This window comes from Mesocricetus auratus, unplaced genomic scaffold (genome assembly GCF_017639785.1).
Source record: "Mesocricetus auratus isolate SY011 unplaced genomic scaffold, BCM_Maur_2.0 Super-Scaffold_4256, whole genome shotgun sequence".
Classification (NCBI taxonomy): domain Eukaryota; kingdom Metazoa; phylum Chordata; class Mammalia; order Rodentia; family Cricetidae; genus Mesocricetus; species Mesocricetus auratus.
This window is the reverse complement of record NW_024429182.1, coordinates 57191662-57211088: the sequence shown is the minus strand read 5'-3', so window position 1 is coordinate 57211088 and position 19427 is coordinate 57191662. Positions and strand designations below refer to the sequence as shown.

The 19427-nt window shown below is 51.3% G+C and overlaps 1 protein-coding gene and 1 long non-coding RNA gene across 2 annotated transcripts; both read right to left on the bottom strand.

Moving 5' to 3' along the window:
* Positions 1–3187: 3187 nt before the first annotated feature.
* Positions 3188–9305, bottom strand: LOC121142005. The gene is made up of 4 exons (XR_005879013.1): positions 9168–9305; positions 8840–9062; positions 7558–7675; positions 3188–3393 (listed from the first exon to the last, which is right to left on the bottom strand). It is a non-coding gene; the product is annotated as an uncharacterized LOC121142005 (long non-coding RNA).
* Positions 9306–13852: 4547 nt separating this feature from the next.
* On the bottom strand, positions 13853–14934 carry Ins (insulin). The gene is made up of 3 exons (XM_013112606.3): positions 14858–14934; positions 14536–14736; positions 13853–14053 (listed from the first exon to the last, which is right to left on the bottom strand). Exons 2-3 carry the CDS (start codon positions 14720–14722, stop codon positions 13908–13910), a joined length of 333 nt encoding a protein of 110 aa, XP_012968060.1. The 5' UTR covers positions 14723–14736; positions 14858–14934; the 3' UTR covers positions 13853–13907.
* Positions 14935–19427: the final 4493 nt, after the last annotated feature.

Below are 19427 nucleotides of genomic sequence, written 5' to 3'. Positions count from 1 at the left end.
AGCTCAAATTCTGAAGAAACTAAATACCCTTTAAAATTCAAATTTACCCCTTAAGCCTGCTTAGCCAGGGGCTCTGTCTGTCTCCCTTCAGGCAGTGGGCCTCCCCTCGTCCTGTGTCTCTTTCCTGCTCCTCTGTTGCTGAAGCTTGGGAACAAGCCTGGCATTTTGCACACCCAGCTCCTCTCTGAGGGTCCCTAGTAAGCTCTTCCTCATGCCCTGATGATGAATGCCTTCTCTAGAGGCCACACTCTGCTGGGCTGCAGACATCATGACCACCACACAGGGACTCCACACCAGGAAGACCCAGACAGTGCCCTGTGTTAGCCTGCAAACCTGGGAAGTCACCGTGGGAACCACCAATATGAGGATTACACTCCCCAGGCTGATCAGTGAATGCACCCAGAACCAAAAAGCAAGTAAGAGTTGCTGTGGGGGCACCGGGGAGGGAGCAGCAGAGAAGGCCGGTGTGCTGGGTGGGGGTGGACTAAAACCACAACACTATGTTAACTGCTTTAGGGTCTGAACCGACATTTAAAAGATGATTTTTGGCTTCTCTTTGGCATGGGTATGATAGCCCAGAAAGGGGTGTGTGTGTAGAAATTCACCTGCTGCATCCCACCCTGCCAACTCTGGGGGGCCTTCGTCACTTGAGGCTTAGGCACAAGGACACAGACCCACACACTGCCCACCCCCAACCTCCAGTGTTCTGCCAGACACAGAGCCTTCGCTTTCCTGGTCCCCAGTACCTGAGCAGTGAGCTGCGGGCACCAAGCAGCAGAGCTTACTCCAGCAGAGTCCGGTGCTTCTGGCCACAGGCCCTGTCTAGCTGCCTCCCATCCCCATCCACACAGGAAGCCCACGGCCTCCAGAATACAATGGAATCAGGACACAAGCTCTCCTAAGGCCCCTTCGCAGGTCTCAGAATGTCTCTTTGGTCATTATTTCATTTGCTGTTCACAGTTCAGCCAGGAGGCCTGAGACTGTCACGTACTTTGACAAATGGGGAGAGACACAGAGAGGTCAAGCCCCCGGTGCACGGGCACTACAGCTGCAACTGCGTAGCCAGGGGAGGGGGGACAGGGCCCCCCACGCCCAGCTTTCCTCAGTCTCCCAATTCTTTTTCTTTTTCTTTCCTCATCTGGAACTCCTGACTTTCTCTCTTGGGCTGTCTGACCTTAACCCTCCGTCCTCGTCTCCTTTGCCCCCAGACTCCTGAGAGCACAGACAGCTTCAAGGACCTACAGGCTACAGAGACTGCAGGATGTCTGCTCTGCCTACACCCGTGTTCCAAGGAGAGGCACCTGGAGCCCACCTGAATTCCAGATACCAGCTGTGTGACTGAATAGACTCCCTAGCCTCTGCCGGTCCCTTGGCTGCAGGAGACTTGGCTGGGGGCCCTCCCTGTATCTGCAGGAGTCCAGATGTGACCCTGTGCAAGAGACACCTCTGTCCTGCTGGACACATGATGGACACTCACCTCTGGGAAGGAACTGGGACTGGTGGGAGAAGGACTGGGGCTGGTGGGCGGCACCCTTTAGTTCTGGGAGCGCCCGGATCTCCTGGGCCACAGGCCACAGCACCTGGCCTCGGGGCTGGACTCCCGGGCTGCTCTGGCTGGTTCCTGCTCAGGCTCCGGTTCCTGCTGCGGCTCAGGCCTCGGTGGCAGCGGCAAAGGCCTCGGCTCAGGCCTTGAAGGCAAAGGCCTCGGCAAAGGCTTTGGGGGCTGGGCAAGAGGTTCAGCCCCAGGAGATGCAGGACCCCGGGATTGGGCCTTGGGATCCTCCTCCTCCTCTTCCTCCTGCACAATGACCTGGAGCTCGGTGGTGACTACTCGCCCCCTGGGGAAAAGCAAAAGTCCTTGAGATTATCTCAAAAACTTCTCCAGCTGGGGCTGCCCCCCCTGCCCCCCTTGCTGCAGGATGGGGAAGCCTGTGGGTCAATTGTAAGGGCTGCCCCCCTCCCCACACCCATCTGTTCAGCTGCCTCCCCCCCCCCCCTTCTAAGTAGAAGGGAGAAAGCAGTTGGTGAGAAGTCACTTTGCCAAGTTTGACAACTGTTCAGGGAGAGGCAGGAGACCCTCCTTTGGGAAGGACAAGCTGGCTCCTTCCTAATTAGGGGTGGGCTTCTGCCTTGGCATGAGTAGAGGTGCCACACACAGAAGGATTTCTTTGATGGGCCACAGCTAAAATGATGAAAGTCTCCCACTCTTGTCACTCTCCCAACCTTGGATGGGAGCAAAATCAAAAGGGCACAGGGCTCCCCTTTAGGAAGGCAGCCTCTGGAAGGGGTGGTAAGGCTTCTTCAGGAAGCAGCCCCCCCTCCCCATAAATGCTGTACTGGGTGGATTAAGGTATCTGGGATCCCAGTTGCAGGGAAGAAAACTGTTATGCACAAATGGATGTGTACCCAGGAGTGCTGCTACTGTCCCAAATTCATATTTGTGGACAGGACACACTAGAGGGAGGATGCATAAAGGGACTGGCGTGGTCGGGAGAGAAGCAGCCTTTGTTTTTTTAAGCCCTGCTAGGGAACAGCAAGGGATATCACCCTGTCATGATCTTTCTTCTTTAGTCTCCAGTATCCTGGTGGGCGTTGGGAGATATAGGATACAGAGAGCGAAGCTTTGCTTTTAAGATTATATATATATATAATATATACATATGTATATATGTATATATAATACATCTATTATATATATGCATGATATGCACACACGCCCGCATACATGTAAAATAACCCCCCCCCACACACACACTGCTCTAGAATCTACGGTCCCTCTGCACAGTTTGGGGGTGGTAGTGGAGAGAGGTGTGCACCATGGGGAAAATTTTCACGCAGAAAAACTCTTTCCTTCCACGTTTGTGAAAACAGCTGCGCACTCCTGCTGGTTAGAGCAAGAGGCCTGCCTCTCTCCTTTTGCATGGTAGATTAGTAACGGAAAGGAAAACTTTCTTTCCTTGTAGCTTTATGCAGCCCTATAATCCCACTTGTCTCTCCTGTCCCCTCAGAAGTTGAAGCTACTGTTAGACCGTCCAGTCCAACGGCAATTTCCCCCTCTTCAGAGATCAAGATCCTAATTGCCCCAAGTCCTAAGCCCACTTACCCGTACCAGAATATTTAAATTATAGTTGCACTCATACACAGAAGGAATGGAAAGCCAGCTAGTTACCTGTACTCTAGTCGCTTCGTAGTCCCCGAAGTTCCTGGACGGTGGATAAAGAGGACCGGGGACTCACTGGTGCCAAAGATTCTCTTCCGAAATTGCCTGGGAGATGATCTGCTGGCTGGGCCAGGATCAGCAACCTCCTCCAAAGTAGGGGGGTGCTCTGGCCGTGGTGCCCAGACGCTCCAGCCGGGTGGACGTTGAGGAGGTGGAAGGGGACGAGGCTGAGGCTGAAGAGACGGTTAAGGGAGCTTTTAGAGTGTGCATGATAACAGGGCCTCTAGAAGCGGGCTCTGCTCTCCACCACCGAGCAAGGCACCTGCTCAAATGCTAGCTGACACTATGACTTTGCCCTCACCTCCTCGTCCCCTCCACGCCCGTCCCCAGGCCCCTCCAAATTTGGGAAACGATGTGCTAACACGGTGCAGCAAAGAATTCTGGGGCAGCTGACTATGGCAATTTCCCACTCTAGGGCATGGGGGCATTAGGGGGCGGGGCTTTGGCCCATGCCTGACAAACGGAAAGACATCTATGTGGGTATGAACATACGCTAGAAGCACTTCCGGTTAGCTAGGGGGTGGGGACTATGTGCAGGGGGTAGGGATGGGTGGGGACGTCACTAGATTGACACTTGGCAGTCACCTGACACCCTGGAATGTCTGTGGGCGTGGCACAGGTAAAAAGGGGGCGTGGCCTATTTAAATTAGAAACCGGGTTCAAAATAAATATTAAAATTACTTTCTAAGTGCTTCCGGTGTATCTCTGTGGCACAGCGCCATGTGTTGTTTCATGTTTCATGGGTACTCAACTTAGAACTCTTCTTTGTCATCAGTCATCTGACCTGGCCCCCCCGCCCTCTATGGGTGGTGCCAAGCACTAAACATACTGGTGCAGATGGCATGTATAGTGACACTTGTTCACCCTTTTTTTGGGATATTGGTTGGCTGGGTTCTCACCCCTTTTTAGCCTAGCTGCAACTCCATTTAAGGCACAGGCTGAGCCCTTACAGCAGCTGGGATGGGGCTTAGATACAAGCATTGCCTGAGGTCTCATTTGTAGTCTGAAATGTTTGTTCCTGGCTTTGAGGGAAAGCATGGAGTAGAACAAAGACTAAAAAAAAGCCGGTGTACTCCACAGAAACCCACTAGTCCCTACCCTTTGCACTTTTGCCTCCCAGCTAATCTTTTTATCTTACTCAGCTTATCAGCCCAAGCTAAGATTTCATTAACCCATCTCCCTTTGTTATCCAAGTCCCACCTGAACTCCCTTACTTAGTGGTAGAGATAGGCATGTTTGGGGAGAATGAGACTTTATGTAGGGGAAGATAATCAAACTTTAAGGGAATTCGTATCTGGAGGGGGTGGCTCAGATATCCTGATCCGTGGGAGAAGGGCAGGTGGGATTTCTCACCATGCTTGTGGATGTTCCCAGGTGGTATCTGAGATACATAACAGAGGGCACCCCACACTTCACAGAGGTGAGTTGTCTTTTCCTTGTGAAGATTCTTCCTCTACTTTGGGGTCTGTGTCTAGAAGTAAGTGGCAAGTGCTGCCCTCTATTGCATGCTGCAAAGTGCTACCACTAGGGCCTTCTGAGAACTTTTGGCTGGGATTTACTAAGCATAGGGAAGGTGAGGTATTACTCCAAACCCATGAAGAGATTCCTTGGAAGCACCACAAGAGGAGGTGCCCTTTGAGCAGGTAAAAGGTCAAGGGGCTATAAGGAAAAACTGGCTATATCCCACAGGTCAGAGTCAGAGAGGCAAAGCTTTACCTCTTCCAAATGAATCCAAGCTCTGTCCCGATTTCCTACCTTTGACTAGGCTCGGGGCTATTTTAATTCTATCAGGGTCTTAGAACACAGAATATTTAAGGAGGGGAGAATGAATGTGCAGAGTGCCACGGAGTTGCAACTAAACCATGGTGCCACGGAGGCAGGAATGGGGCTCCAGGCATCAGTGAGTTACACTTTGAGGGGCATGACCTTCAGAATTGTATTTCATGGATGTTCCATGATTGAGGCACACAGTCTAGGGGACACAGAAAGGACCATAAGAACAAATATTGGGGTGCAAACATGAAGGCACAACAGGGAAACAATCTAGTCCCTTGAGGTTTGGGGAGAGGAGAGTCATCCAATTTAGGGGCTTTGTCTGGGCTTTCATTTATGGAAAACAAAGCTGAGGTACCCCTAGAAATCCCCAGCATCAGCCAGGTAGTACACACCTTTAGTCTCAGCACTCAGGAGGCAGGGGTAGGCGGATCTCTGTGAGTTCAAGACCAGCCTGCAAGAAATAGTTCCAGGACAGGCTCCAAAGTCACAGAGAAACCCTGTCTCGAAAAACCAAAGGAAAAAAAAAAAAAAAAGACCGGGCATTGGTGGTGCACACCTTTAGTCTCAGCACTCAGGAGGCAGAGGTAGGCAGATCTCTGTGAGTTCAAGACCAGCCTGGTCTGCAAGAAATAGTTCCAGGACAACCTCCAAAGCCACAGAGAAACCCTGTCTCGAAAAACCAAAGGGAAAAAAAAAAAAAGGCCGGGCATTGGTGGTGCACACCTTGAGTCTCAGCACTCAGGAGGCAGAGGTAGGCAGATCTCTGTGAGTTCAAGACCAGCCTGGTCTGCAAGAAATAGTTCCAGGACAGGCTCCAAAGTCACAGAGAAACCCTGTCTCGAAAAACCAAAGAAAAAAAAAAAAAAAAGACCGGGCATTGGTGGTGCACACCTTTAGTCTCAGCACTCAGGAGGCAGAGGTAGGCAGATCTCTGTGAGTTCAAGACCAGCCTGGTCTGCAAGAAATAGTTCCAGGACAACCTCCAAAGCCACAGAGAAACCCTGTCTCGAAAAACCAAAGGGGGGGAAAAAAAAGGCCGGGCATTGGTGGTGCACACCTTTACTCTCGGCACTCAGGAGGCAGAGGTAGGCAGATCTCTGTGAGTTCAAGACCAGCCTGGTCTGCAAGAGCTAGTTCCAGGACAACCTCCAAAGCCATAGAGAAACTCTATCTCAAAAAAAAAAAAAAAAGAAAAAGAAAAAAGAAAAAGAAAAAATTAAAAAAAGAAAAAAAGGAAAGGAGTTGGTGGCACATGCCTTTAATCCTAGCACTCAGGAGGCAGAGGCAGGTGGATCTCTGTGAGTTCAAGGCCAGCCTGGTCTATAGAGCAAGTTCCAGGACAGCCTCCAAAACGATACAGAGAAACCCTGTCTCAAAAAAAAAAAAAAAAATCCCCAGCATCTAATTTTCCTTGCTAGGCTGCTAAAGTGGCATCGTGCTGACATCTGGTGGCCATATCTGTAATTACAATGCACAATCTAAAGTTCTTACTGCACGAATTTGGAGATGCTCAGGGAGGTGAATTGGTGAGAGGTGAACCTCTAACTCTCCCATTCGACAGAGAGACTTTGTGTAGCACCAGGGTACAAGTCAGTTCTGTAGATTTTTACTTGAACTTTTTTTTTGCCTCTACCCTATCAGGCATTTTTTTTCTTTGCATATCTTCCTGTCCTAGGACTTAGGAGAACCCCAAACTACATAAACCCCAAACACCTTGAGTCATTCATTCAGTTCTAAGAAAATTCACAATTATTAAAATTAATTTATTATGGACTCTTTTCAGATATAATCCCAGAATCCCAGATAAGAGGTGGAGGTCCCTGGGAAAAACTAGGGTGGGTTAAATTGTTCTTAATTCCCATTGACAGCACTGTCTTCCAGCATCTGAAAAGGGAATTTGCAAACCTGGCTCAAGCTCGTCATCTGGTGGTCATTTAAGAAATTACACTGAAGCTTCAGAACACATCTCTCTCCCTACAATCATAATTACAGGGTGCTTTATTAAGCCTTAGGAGTGGAGGGAAGAGGAGGACAGGTGTTAGGGCTGTAGATGTAGCTCAGTGGTAGAGGATCTTGCAACCATGAGGCTCTGATTCAATCCACAGCACAGAAAAACCCATCATATACTACCTGTACATAACTTGTCCTTCCTCCCCTTGGTGTATTGGCAGGACTAAGGCCATCTTCTCAAAAGCTACAAGGCCACAGATGAAAACCCAGGAAACTTTGTGTTTGATGATATGGGTCAATTTTGTTTTATTTTAATTTATTATTATTGTTGTTGTTGTTGTTGTTTTTCGATACAGGGTTTCTCTGTATTGTTTTGGAGGCTGTCCTGGAACTCACTCTGTAGACCAGGCTGGCCTTGAACTCACAGAGATCCGCCTGCCTCTGCCTCCTGAGTGCTGGGATTAAAGGCGTGCACCACCAATGCCCAGCTAGGGGCCCATTTTATATACTTCGACCCACTGTGCATCGCACAGGAATAGAGTGAGCAGAAACGTGGTTGGTGACTGCCTAGGTTCAAATACCTAGTCTGCTCATTTCTTTGGGCAACTTACCTTGAACCTCCATTTTCCCTCCTGACCTCACAGGTTGCTTCTGGAACCACATTGAAACGCAGCTGAAACAATCCGGAACTCTCAGCCGTGGGACACCTGTCCATAAAGGCTCTTCTACCTATTCAGACAAAACTTTACTTCAGATGGGACTCTAGGATTTGGGGTGAAACACTGGTTAGGGCTTCCTTGAGAGCTGAGCTAGGACTTCAAAGAGCTGCAAAGACCTTCCTGCCCCTCATACACAGTGAACCCCAAAGAGCTGCCAAGACCTTCCTGCCCAGCATACACAGTGAACCTCAAAGAGCTGCAAAGACCTTCCTGCCCCTCATACACAGTGAACCCCAAAGAGCTGCAAAGACCTTCCTGCCCCTCATACACAGTGAACCCCAAAGAGCTGCCAAGACCTTCCTGCCCTGCATACACAGTGAACCCCAAAGAGCTGCAAAGACCTTCCTGCCCCTCATACACAGTGAACCCCAAAGAGCTGCCAAGACCTTCCTGCCCAGCATACACAGTGAACCCCAAAGAGCTGCAAAGACCTTCCTGCCCCTCATACACAGTGAACCCCAAAGAGCTGCAAAGACCTTCCTGCCCCTCATACACAGTGAACCCCAAAGAGCTGCCAAGACCTTCCTGCCCTGCATACACAGTGAACCCCAAAGAGCTGCCAAGACCTTCCTGCCCAGCATACACAGTGAACCTCAGGACCAGAGCATCCCTCATGTGCAGCATAGCACTGCTGGTCTCTCCCAACAGCTTGCTCTTGCCTAAACATTTTCTTCCCAATCCACTCGAAGATGGGTTCCACCCTTAGGGAACCCTGGCCCCTGGATTATGGTGCCTACCATATAACCATGGCTATGCTGGGAGCATATGCGGGAAGTACATCAGCTTTCTTTTCTCTAGAAAACACACATGGGAGCCAGTGCTATTTCCAGGAGATGAAAGCCAGAGACGCCCAGATGTGAGACATCATCTTCCCCCAGTCTAACCCACTAGCTCTCATGATTCAGCACCACTGACCCAAGGAGGCTAAGGCTGAAAGGGGAGGTAAGAACTTCTTCCTACACCTACTATACAACACAGTTTGTGGCTATTGTCACCTCTTGTTTATACCATGGCCAGCCCATATGCCAGGCCTTAGGGGAGAGCTCAGCATAAGTCCAATAATGGCTCTCAGCAGTGCTTGGCCACGGGTTATGGGGAGGCCATAGCAAACCTGCCTCAAGGTCACAGCCTGGAGAGCACGGCTATTACTTCAGAAAGCGTTCCCACCACTCACTTTCTCTTTGCTTTTAAGGCCTGGCTCTGCACATGGAGCTGGGGTATGGGTATCTTCCCTTTGCTGGCTCTCTTGTCAGCTCTTCATCCGACTCAGCCAGCCACTCCCATCTCCTTTTCCATATCTGGGTCCAGGTGGAGGCGCTTCCCCTTCTACCGGTTCCCTAGCCCTGCCAACTGATGCTATTCTTGGTCCTCGGAAGTCAGGCCCGGAGAAGATCAGTCTGCAATAGTCAGAGCACAGATTTGAATGCTTCAGTCAGAACACAGACTTGAATGCTTCAGTGTATCCCTGATCCCCAGGCCCATTCTCACTACTTCTGGGTTACCTGTGCGTCAGACAAGCTATGAGGAGTCTTCCAGGTCCCCAGCAGCCCAGGTCACAGTGGGTCTTAGGGACAGACAGGAGACCAGAGATCCAGCAGGAGTAGGACGCGGTTCTAAGCAAGGGTGGACTTTGAAGAGCAGAGGGGGTGTGCCAGGGCCTCAGCGTGAACAGCTGCAAGCTGGCAGGGCTGAGAGCTCCTACTCTGTTGTTCACAAACACAGATGGGCTGGGAGAGTCAGAGGGAGGTCCTGTTGGAATGTGGGTCATTGTCAGCAGTAGGATTCTAAAGGCTTTGCAGGACTACAAGGGGTGAGGCCTAATAGAAACATGAGGGACTGTGGACATCCAGGTTCCGCAGCTTTAAGACCTACTCCTATCATTGGCAAAATATAAGTATGTCCAGGAGAGAATTCACCAATAGTCCACAGATGGGAGCCACACATGACCATTGGGACTTGACTGGCTTAGCCAATTAGAGTCAGTGGACTTGGCCCAGAGGTCGGATCTAGTCACTTAGAGCATATGGATGAAGCATTGGTGGGTGCTGCACCACTGTGACAACTGTCAGTCTGAAGAGCCCTGACTTGGGTCCTGTTTGGACAGAGAGGCTCGCTTGGTGACCCTGTGTCTCAGCTCAGGCCCAGATTCAAGGGTCTGGGGCAAGGATCAGGGTCAAGGTTCTGGTTACCCACAGCAGAAGAGTGACTGGTCAGGTGTTTGCACCAAGGTGTGTGTGTGTGAGTGTGTGTGTGAGTGTGAGTGTCTGAGTGTGTGTGTGTGTGTGTGTGTGTGTTTGTGTGGTGGGGCTACCTGGGAGCCAGAAGATGAGCCAATGACTCCAAGGGGACCGGCTCAATGCCATTGGTAACTTGGCACCAGCACAGCGTGACTGGATCATACAGGGTCACCTCTACAGCTTCACTCTTGAAGGAATCTGCCTTGCTGTTCTGTGGCCAGGCCAGAAACGATAGTGGGAGGGGGAAGAGAGGAGTGACACTGTATCCAGGCTGTACTTCAGCTCTCAGACCCTAGGCCTCACCACCCCCAGCATTCTTTTCAAAACTGTCCTTCCCTTCCTCTCAGCCCTGGGCGGAAGGTAGACATGGGAAAGGGCTGACCCTGTCCCAGATGTCCCTGCATGAGGCATCCTGCACCCTGGGGTCCCTGTAGACCCAACTTCATGTGAAAACCAGGGTTTGGCCTTCCAGCCTGTGTGCCTAAGAAAACTCCAAGCAGAGCAAGGGACCACTGGTTCCTCTGGCTCCCAGTCTCAGTGCCTACCAGGGCTCTGGGGACCCACCACCAGGGGTCTAACTGAAAGCAGACAGCCTGTACCCCTGGCCTGTTGACTTAGTCATAGTGTGAGGAGTTATATGGATTGCCTCTACACTCTCCTTTAGGCAGCTGAAATTCTAGGCAGGCAGTAAATGGCTCTAATCTGAGACATTCTAGGAATATTGCACCCAGCATGATGAGACACTTTCTCTCTTTCTCAAACCTCATACTCTCCAGAGTCTGGAGCAGCCAGCCCTTTGGGAAACCCCTTTGTCCCTGTGAGTGCAGGGGAGCAAAGGGAGAAAGTCCGCAGCCTCTAGAAGGGCCTAACTAAAGTAGAGCTTTCAGACTTGGAGTACCTCAAAAGCAAGGTTCTGGTGCCCTCTGCTGGACACTTCTATGAGTAGCCATTTCTGGCTGTATTGTCCAGAATTCACAAATGTCTCCTCCAAAACCACAGAGGGACACCCAGTTTTAGTCTGTGGGAAGGCTTCTCAGGGGTTTCCCCCACTAACAGCTAGGCCAGAGATCCACCAACCAGCATTTGGTGCTGCCTAGTGGCAACTTTTCTGGGAAGGTTGACTTAAGAGTTACCTGGTTCCTGGATGCTTCCCACTCTTTGGTTCAGAACCTTGCTGCGCATAAGGACTTCAAAGGGAAAAACTGGACCTTGGTATCCCTGAACCCCCCCCCCCCCGTCATGCCACTCAGGGTCTGTTCAGGCTTGGAGAAGACGAGTGGCATAAACATTGATTGAAAACATGAGAAAGCAAATACTGTCCCTGTGGCTGGGCTGAGGCACCAGCTCATCTGTGCCAAGAGCCAATGCAATCTTGGGGAGCCAACCTGAAGGCAGCTACATTGGCAGACCATCTTAGGTGAATCCAGGCCTCAGCCACTCCATGTGTAGCATTAGTTTGAGTCTCTCCAAGCCACAGATATGGAGCTGAACCACCTCATTAGACCAGGCAAGAGTACAACCCCGGTGTACTGGCTGTCCTTAGTAATTCCCTAAAAGTTCCTGGACCTCCAGATGGTAGGCAGGCGTGATGAGGGGCTTGTTAAGGAGCAGGTCCCCGTAAGACACAGCCCCAGTTCCAACATCCAAGTGACAGGCATAGCTTGTGGAAAATAATTATCACTGCAGGCCCCATGGGCAAGGGAAATCCAGGCTCCAAGGGCAGGCAGGAGCCTCTGTGCTGCAGGGCTGTTGTACACCAGCTGGGTGAGGGGCTGGGTGAGGCAGGGGCGGCGGGAATGCCTGAGGCAGGTCTGTCACTGACCTACATGGGGTGACCCGGGGACTCAAGGGAACCCCCGAGGTCCTCAGCTGGCATCTTTGGGGTTAGCACTCATGGTGGTGCTCATCAAAGACAGTCTGATCCAACTTCTGGCTCATTTGGGTGACTGCTTCTTGTCCGCTCCTGGAGGGACTGAGAGGCAGCACACACCTGTCTCTAGTATTCTGCCTCCTCTCCTCTTCAATGCCAGCAGAGGAGACCAAATGAGAAGAATTAGGAAGGAGAGTCCCAAACCAGAGTTTCAGGAGGCCCCAGGAAGCCAGTGGGGATGTACTCAGACTGGGCAGGTTAAGGGCCCCAGGGGCAACCTGCCCTCCCTTGAAGCCTGGGTCAAAGGCCCCAGGAGTGAAGCTATAGACAGGAGTATGATATCTGGACCATACTTGTGAGCTCCCAGAACCCATAGCGTGAGTCTACTGCATGTTCTGCAAAGCTGGACTTGCCCAACAAGGCCCAAGGACCCAAAGAGTCTTACTCCCTTTACCTCTGACTTATATGCACTCAAGAAATTTTGTGGCACCTAAATGTTTAGGCGCCACATGTGCCCACCCACCCAAGGCCCAGGCAGCTCTGGCCAATGGCTTTCTGAAGGCACAACTGACCCCCAGCCAGCCCACTCCCTAGTTCCTGCTTCTCGCTCTTGCTCTGCAGAGACTCACATGCCTCCACTCCAGCAGGGTGCCCGTCTCAAGGGGAACTGACCCAGGAGGGAGTTCCCCTTGAAGGATCACAGCCACCTCCTCCTCTCTTCTTCTGGACCCAGTATTCAGCCATTTACTCTCCTGTTCAGTTCTGACCCCCCTTTCAGGGGTAGGCCTTACAAAGGGCCCATGACATTTCTCTAGGTAGAGGTGTGGTATTGTCACAGAGAGGAGATGACTGGGAAGGGGTCCTCAGGGCTGCTTTAGGAGACTTCCCAGCCACCAAGTTTCAGCAAGAAGAACCCACGTCTAGCTCAGAGGCCTGTCATCCTAGCCCTGGGTGGAACTTTCATGGAGATACAGATTGGTTTGGCTTGAGTGGCAGGAGGGTCAGCCAGCTCTTGGGATGACCAGGATCACTGTTTAGGCCCCTAAACTCTCATCTGCCTGATAAGTACCACCCAATCGTGATCAGTGGGTGCTGAAGAGAGGTGCTCTGTGTTGAGATTCCCTGAAGATCTAGATGCCACGTGGCCTTTCATTAGGACTGAGAACATTTCTAGAGGGATTGCTAAGTACCCAGGTTCAAGGACTCTGGTGAGAGACCCACCCCCACTTGCTGGAAGGAGAGACTGAGAAGAGACAGGCGATCCCAGCCCCAGGCCTCGTGTCATCTGGCCCTCTCACGGCCCTCTCTGCGTAGAACTCACTACTGGACCACTCCTGAGAAGTAGGGTTCTGATGCTCCTGCCCAGCGTCCATGGGAATCGCTCAGTGTGTCCTTTCACCCACGTGGAATGCCCGTCCTGTCCAGAGCACTAAGGGTCACTTGGAGAGTGTGAGAAGGGTTGGGAATGTTCTCTGTCCTCCCAGAGCTAAGCTCTGAGAGGATGGTTTCCACGGCCTTCCAGCTGAAGTTCCCAGGCCCAGTCTCTGCCCCTTCAGGGACTCCGTCTAAAATAGCTCTGGAAGCAGATCTCAGGAAAGCTAGGTGGAAGCTGTTGTTGGAATGTTCGGGTCCTCGTTCCTTTAACATTTCTCTGGGGCCCTTGAAGGTCCAGAGCGGTGAAGCAATGAAACATTGGCTCATAGCTGCCATCTCCCATGCCTTCCAAAGACTCTGAGCTCTTCTTCTCTATTCAGCTAGAAGCAGCAGGGGTCAGGGTCATGGTCCTCCTAGACAACCCAGGGTGAGGGGGCTTATTATGGGCTACCTAAAAGCATTGGCTAAATTGGGGAAGGAACTATCTATGTTCAAGGTTTGGTTCAGTGGACATCTGTGGTTGCCCAGGGATCCAAGAGAAAGATGGGGTTGCAGAGAGCACCAAAGAGGGAGCCATTGTGGCCAGGCAGGTAGACTAAGCCGGGGCCACTCCCACCAGCCCCACCCCACTCACATCCTACACATACAAACACACACACACACACACACACACACACACACACACACACACACACACAACCGGTAGTGCTCCTTCAAAGGTTTTATTCGCTGCAGGAAGGTGGGCTGGGTAGTGGTGAGGACTAGTTGCAGTAGTTCTCTAGCTGGTAGAGCGAGCAGATGCTGGTGCAGCACTGATCCACAATGCCGCGCTTCTGCTGGGCCACCTCCAGCGCCAAGGTCTGAAGGTCATCTGCTCCGGGGCCACCACCCAGCTCCAGTTGTGCCACTGCCAGGGAGACGGTGTCAGAGCAGGCCAGAACATCAGCAGCATAGAAGCAAAGACACACAGGACAGTCCAGTCAGGAGCAGCTGAGGAGCCCCTGCCTACCCCAGGCTTCCCCTCGCCTTGTCTCTCGCTAAGTCAGTGCAGATGGCAGGAACTGTATGTGTATGGGACAAGTCACTGGGCATGGACACAGGAGCTCCAAAGCCTGCACATCCTGCCACCGTCCCCCAATCAGTGCAGTGTTTTATAGGGGACCCAAATAGGTGCCTGTCCTGGGGCCTGCCCGCATGTCTGTACCTAGGAGCCTTAAGGCAGGATTCTCATTCACTCCTAGCAGCTGCCATGTTCAGCTGCTGCCTAGCTTCCCACGGAAATGTGCACCCTGCCTGGCTTCCACACCCAGGACATAATCTGTGAGCTCCTGTGGGTGAGGAAAACCAGGGTGGCGAGCAGAGGGGACAGAATTGAGGGGCAGAGCTCACCTTGTGGGTCCTCCACTCCACGACGGGACTTGGGTGTGTAGAAGAAGCCACGCTCCCCACACACCAGGTAGAGTGCCTCCACAAGGTGGGAGCCACAAAGGTGCTGGTTGACAAAAGCCTGGGCAGGGTTGGGCTCCCACAGGACCAGCAGGGCCAACAGGGGCAGAAGGCGCATCCACAGGGTCATGGTAGAACAATAACCTGGAAGACAGGTGGGGTTGAGACTGGCAACGGGCCTGTGTAAGGGAAGAGCCTATAGCATCTTCCTTCAAGTCCCTGGAGTCTTGGCCGAAGAGTCAGGCCCAGCAAGGAGCATACGTACCTGCTTGCTGATGGCTTCTGATTATAGCTGGTCACCTAGGGCTGGGGGTTACTGGATCCCCACTAGCTTTATAGTCTAAAGCACCTCCTGTCTGTCCCCTGGACTCTGGTGTTCAGCCCATTAAGGGCTCCAGGGGGTGGGTCGGCAGATGGCCAGAGGGGCTGAAGCTGCAGTTTTCAAACACTTCCCTGGTGCTGGGTCTGCAGAAAGCTCTTGTTGGACGTCAACACCTCTACTTAGCCCTAGGGCAATTAGAGTCTTAACAAGGGGCAGGGTGGCCTGATGAGCCAGTTCACAGCAGGGGGCATTGCCCCAGAGAGAGTGAGGCCTTCTTCGGCCTTGACTGAGCAACATCATTCCCCAGGGAGCTGGGCCTGTTGGGGTTCTGGTATCCCTGAACCTTGGACTGTTTCATAGTCCCATTGAGAGCCAGGTCTGTAGCTCAGCTGAGACCCCCGGTTCACCCACAGAGGTAGGGAGAAAGCAGAGTTCAGGCAGAAAGGAACTTGTTGGTCCCTTCCTCTGCATCTCTCCTTTCACAAACCTACTCTGGGGTCAACTGGGCTGAAGCCCTGTGATACACCCTCCTACTCCAATACCCCAAGACAAGCACCCAAAGGCCATCAGGTCCCACTAGAGGTACATGCTTCAGAGTTGAGTCTCTGCCTCCATCTCTTAGTTCAGGTTCTACCCGGCTACAAAACTCTTCTCAGACTCCACTTGGAGTGTTTGCGGGTTCTTTGACTCCTGTCCATGATGTGGTACTGCCCTGTTTCCCAGTCAACCAGCAAAAACCCATGGTGTAGTTGCATGAGCTAGATTCTACCCCACAAGGGACTTTATAGCCACTAGATTAGAATTGTGGGCCCCTTGATCCCTGCTTCCTGCTGCCCCCTAATTGCTACAGCCATTCACATCCTGGGACCCTACAGTGGACCCACTGGAGCAGGGGACATGTGAGCAGCCCAAGAGGAGTGCAGGCAAGGAGCAGGGTCCAGGTGAGAAGACTGGCAGTGGGGAGGGTCCTCAGGACCATAGCGAGGCTAGGAGGCCTTGCTAGGATCTCACTGGGGCGCCAACCTCCCTAGGGATTTTTTCGTCTTTTGAGACCTTTCTCAAAGGCCCTGTGGTATAGCCAGGCTTAAGACTCATCATCATATTGTCTCCGCCTCCAAACTCTGAAATTCAGGTAAGTACCACCACTTCTGCCTCTCCTTGGGAACTTTAAAAGGCTTAGGGATTTCTTTATGTTTTTTTTTTTCAGCATTTAAACTCTTTCAGGGGTGCCAGTGACATATAGGGACAACCCTGAGCATCCTTGCAGGTCTTCAAGCTCTCCACAGGACAATCATGGGGGCTCAAACCTCTCCAGGGTTTCCATGGGGACCATACCTAACTTGAGTCTCAAAGCAGCTCATGGGCCTGCCAACACTGCAATGGGCTTACCCCACCCCAAGGCTGCAGCAGGGCTCACAGCCTATTTCGGAGTTCCCCATGACTTAATGCCTTCTTTGGGGCCTCACATGTTGCAGTATCCAGCTTCCTGTGAAGGTTTCATTGTGGCTCTGAGCCCTTCTTAGAGTCTCCCCAGAACAAATGCTTTCCCCAAAGCCTCTGTGAGGTTTTAGAGCTCCTGATGACACCCAGAGACAGCTCCAGTTTTTCAGTGGGGCTAAGGCCTTCCCTAGGCATGTTTGGAGCTCACCGCCTTCCTCAGAATCTCAATAGGCATAGTGGTCCTGCCATATCCCTGCTATCTCTAATTCTTACCATCTTTGGAGGGTACTAAAAGGACTTGGATTTTCTCCAGATGTTAGTGAAGCCTGGTCTGCTTGGGGATTCAGTGGGGGCTCACACTATCTCCCTGGCTCTCATCCAAACTCATGGTGTTCCTGAAGGCCACAAGGGGACTTAAGGCCTCCCCTAAGGTCTCAGTGGAGTTCACTGACTTCTCAAGATCTGAAAAGGAAACTCTTTCGGCCTGGTTAGTTCTGCTCATATTCTTGTGAATGAATCCCCCAAAGAAGCAACTTCAGGAAGAAGGGGTGTATTTCAGCTCACGGTTTGAGGGGAAGGTTTCATAAATGAATGGAAGGCATGGTCTGTGGTGGCAGAAGCTCACAGAGGCACTGGAAGCAGAGACAGACAGGAAGCAAGCCTGGCCCATAACCCTGAGGCTCACTCTTCTGTCTCTGTGTCAGCTAGACCCCTGAACAAAAGGTGTCACACTCTCCCAGAACAGCACCACCTGCTGGGGACCAAATGTTCAAACACAGGAGTCTGTTTGTGGGGAAGGTTTCACACTCAACCATCACACCAGGAACTCAGTGGGTCCCCATGGTTGCAGTAGGACCCACAGCTTCTCCTAAGGTCTAAAAGGAACAGAGAACCCTCCAGGGATCTCAGTGGGGTGCACTGCTTCCTGAAGGGTTTCAGCATAGCTCTGCATTCTCCAGGTCTTTAGAGTGTTTCACTCTCTGCCCCAGGGGCCCAGATTCTTAATGAAGCCCCCCTTCCACAGGCACTCAGTAGGGTTCATGGTTCCCCCACAATCACACTAGCATGCTGCGATTCTGAGAATCCTGGGGCTCTAGAGGAGATAAAGCCTCAGGACCTCAGTGAGGTTAAGGACTTCTCTAGGACCTCAGGAAAGGCCAGTCTTCTCAGGATCACATGGGATTGAAGGCCTTGCTCAAGATTTAACATTGTTCCAGGCTCTCCTCCAGGTCTCAGTGGGGATCATGGATTTTTTTAAAGAACTTCTGAGGTCTGAGGCCCTTCTACGGTGCCCTAAAGGTTCCCTCCTCCCTCCTCAAGGTCTCAGTAGCCTAGCAACCTTTTTCAAGGCCTCAGTGGAGCATGAGAATTTTCCAGAATCTCAGCAGTACTCAAACACCACACAATTGTCTCAGTAGGGGAGAAGGCTTTCTCTAAAGGATCTGTGGGTTGTCAGCCTTCATGGGGATGGGATAGGGGCGGGCTGGGAGGTGGGATAGGGGTGGGTTGGGAGGGTTCTCATTAGCTTTCATGGCCCAAGGTCCCATGGCTCCAGGGAAACTCACAGACTTGCCTGAAATCTCAGCTCTCCTTCTTTTATCTCAATGTCTTAACTAATTAATCAGTTTATTTGTTTACTTCCAAATGAGGAAGTCAAAAGACTATCCACAGGGCAGGAGTCCCTCTTTCTATAAAATGGGTCCTAGGGGTAAGCACAGGTCAGGTTAGTAGCAGGCACTGGTACAAACAGAGACTTCCTGTTAAATGCAGATGTTGGTGCTTATTAAGGGCCTAAGACCTTCCCAAGGGTATCACTTAGGTCTAAAACTTACAGATGGATTTATCAAGGGTCTAAGTTCTTTCCAGTGACTGAATGGCGAGCCTAAGGATTTCTTCATGGTCTCAAAAAACAAAACACAAACAAAAAAACAAAAACAAACCCTAAGGCCTTTCATAGAGACTCATTGGAACCAGGCTTTACCAGGGTCTCAGTGGGACCTAAGATTTTCTCCAGGAACTTACTGAAGTCAAAGGCTTTTTTTAAGAGACTTACTGTAGCCAAAAGCTTTCCTCAGGGTCTCACTGTGGTCAAATGTTACCACCAGGGTTTAAACTTGTCTTAGGCCCCATAGGCCCCAGTGAGGACCTGGGGAAGGCCTTAGATGCAATGACACCTAATTTAAGACTTTAGTCCTCAGTAATAGTTTAGATAAGTCCAGGGTCTCACACCCCAAGAAGTTCTCTGCCCCCAGGGAATGCCCAAGGCCTTACCAGGTTTGAACCAAGGCCTACTACCTTTTGCAGGTCCTCTTCGACCTGAATCCCTATCCAGAGGCCTCACTGAATCTTAACACCTTCTGAATCTCACTGGCTTTCCCCAAGTATTCACTGGGTCTTAAGGCTTTCACTAGTTTATTGCTGAGTTTGAAGGCATTCCCTAGGTTATCACTGGGTCTTGAGGCCTTCTCCAGGGACTGACTGAGGCCTGAAGTCTTCCCCAGATTCTTACTGGGATCTCAGGTCTTCCCCAGGTCTCAGTAGGGCCTAAAGTTTTCTCCAGGGTTTAAACTTGTCTTATATTTTCTCTAGGAACTCACTGGGACCTAAGGTCTTTTTCAAAGTTTGATTTGAGCTTAAGAGCATCTCAGGGTTAAATAGGGTATGACTTCCCACTGTCTCACTGGACTCAAGATCTTTCTATGGTTTCTCTGGGGGAACCTAAAGCATTCAATAGGGTCTTTCTGGAACATAAGGCATCTCCAGGGTCTCTCTAGGGCCCAAGGACTTTACCAGGGTCTCACTTGATTCTTAAAGCCTCCCAATAGAACATGGCATCTAAATGGAACATAAAATCTTCCCACATTCTTACTGAAGCAGTTAAGTCTTCTTCAATTATCACCCATAGCTAACGCCTTCCTCAGGATCTCACCTGGGTCTAGGGCCTTCCCGGAGGAGTAACATTTTGGGGATTCTAGAATCTTGCCCAGGGTTTCAAAGTGGCTGAAGGTTATGTCCAGGTTCTAATGGTACTTGATGACTTCCCAGGGTCTCACAGAGGTCAAAGGGTTTCTTC

Excerpts from the sequence above, each read along its gene's own strand:
- Ins (XM_013112606.3), bottom strand. The coding sequence starts at position 14,722 with ATGACCCTGTGGATGCGCCTTCTGCCCCTGTTGGCCCTGCTGGTCCTG. Across the intron at positions 14,054-14,535 it reads TGGAGTGGAGGACCCACAAG|TGGCACAACTGGAGCTGGGT; the intron begins GTGAGCTCTGCC and ends TCTCCCTGGCAG.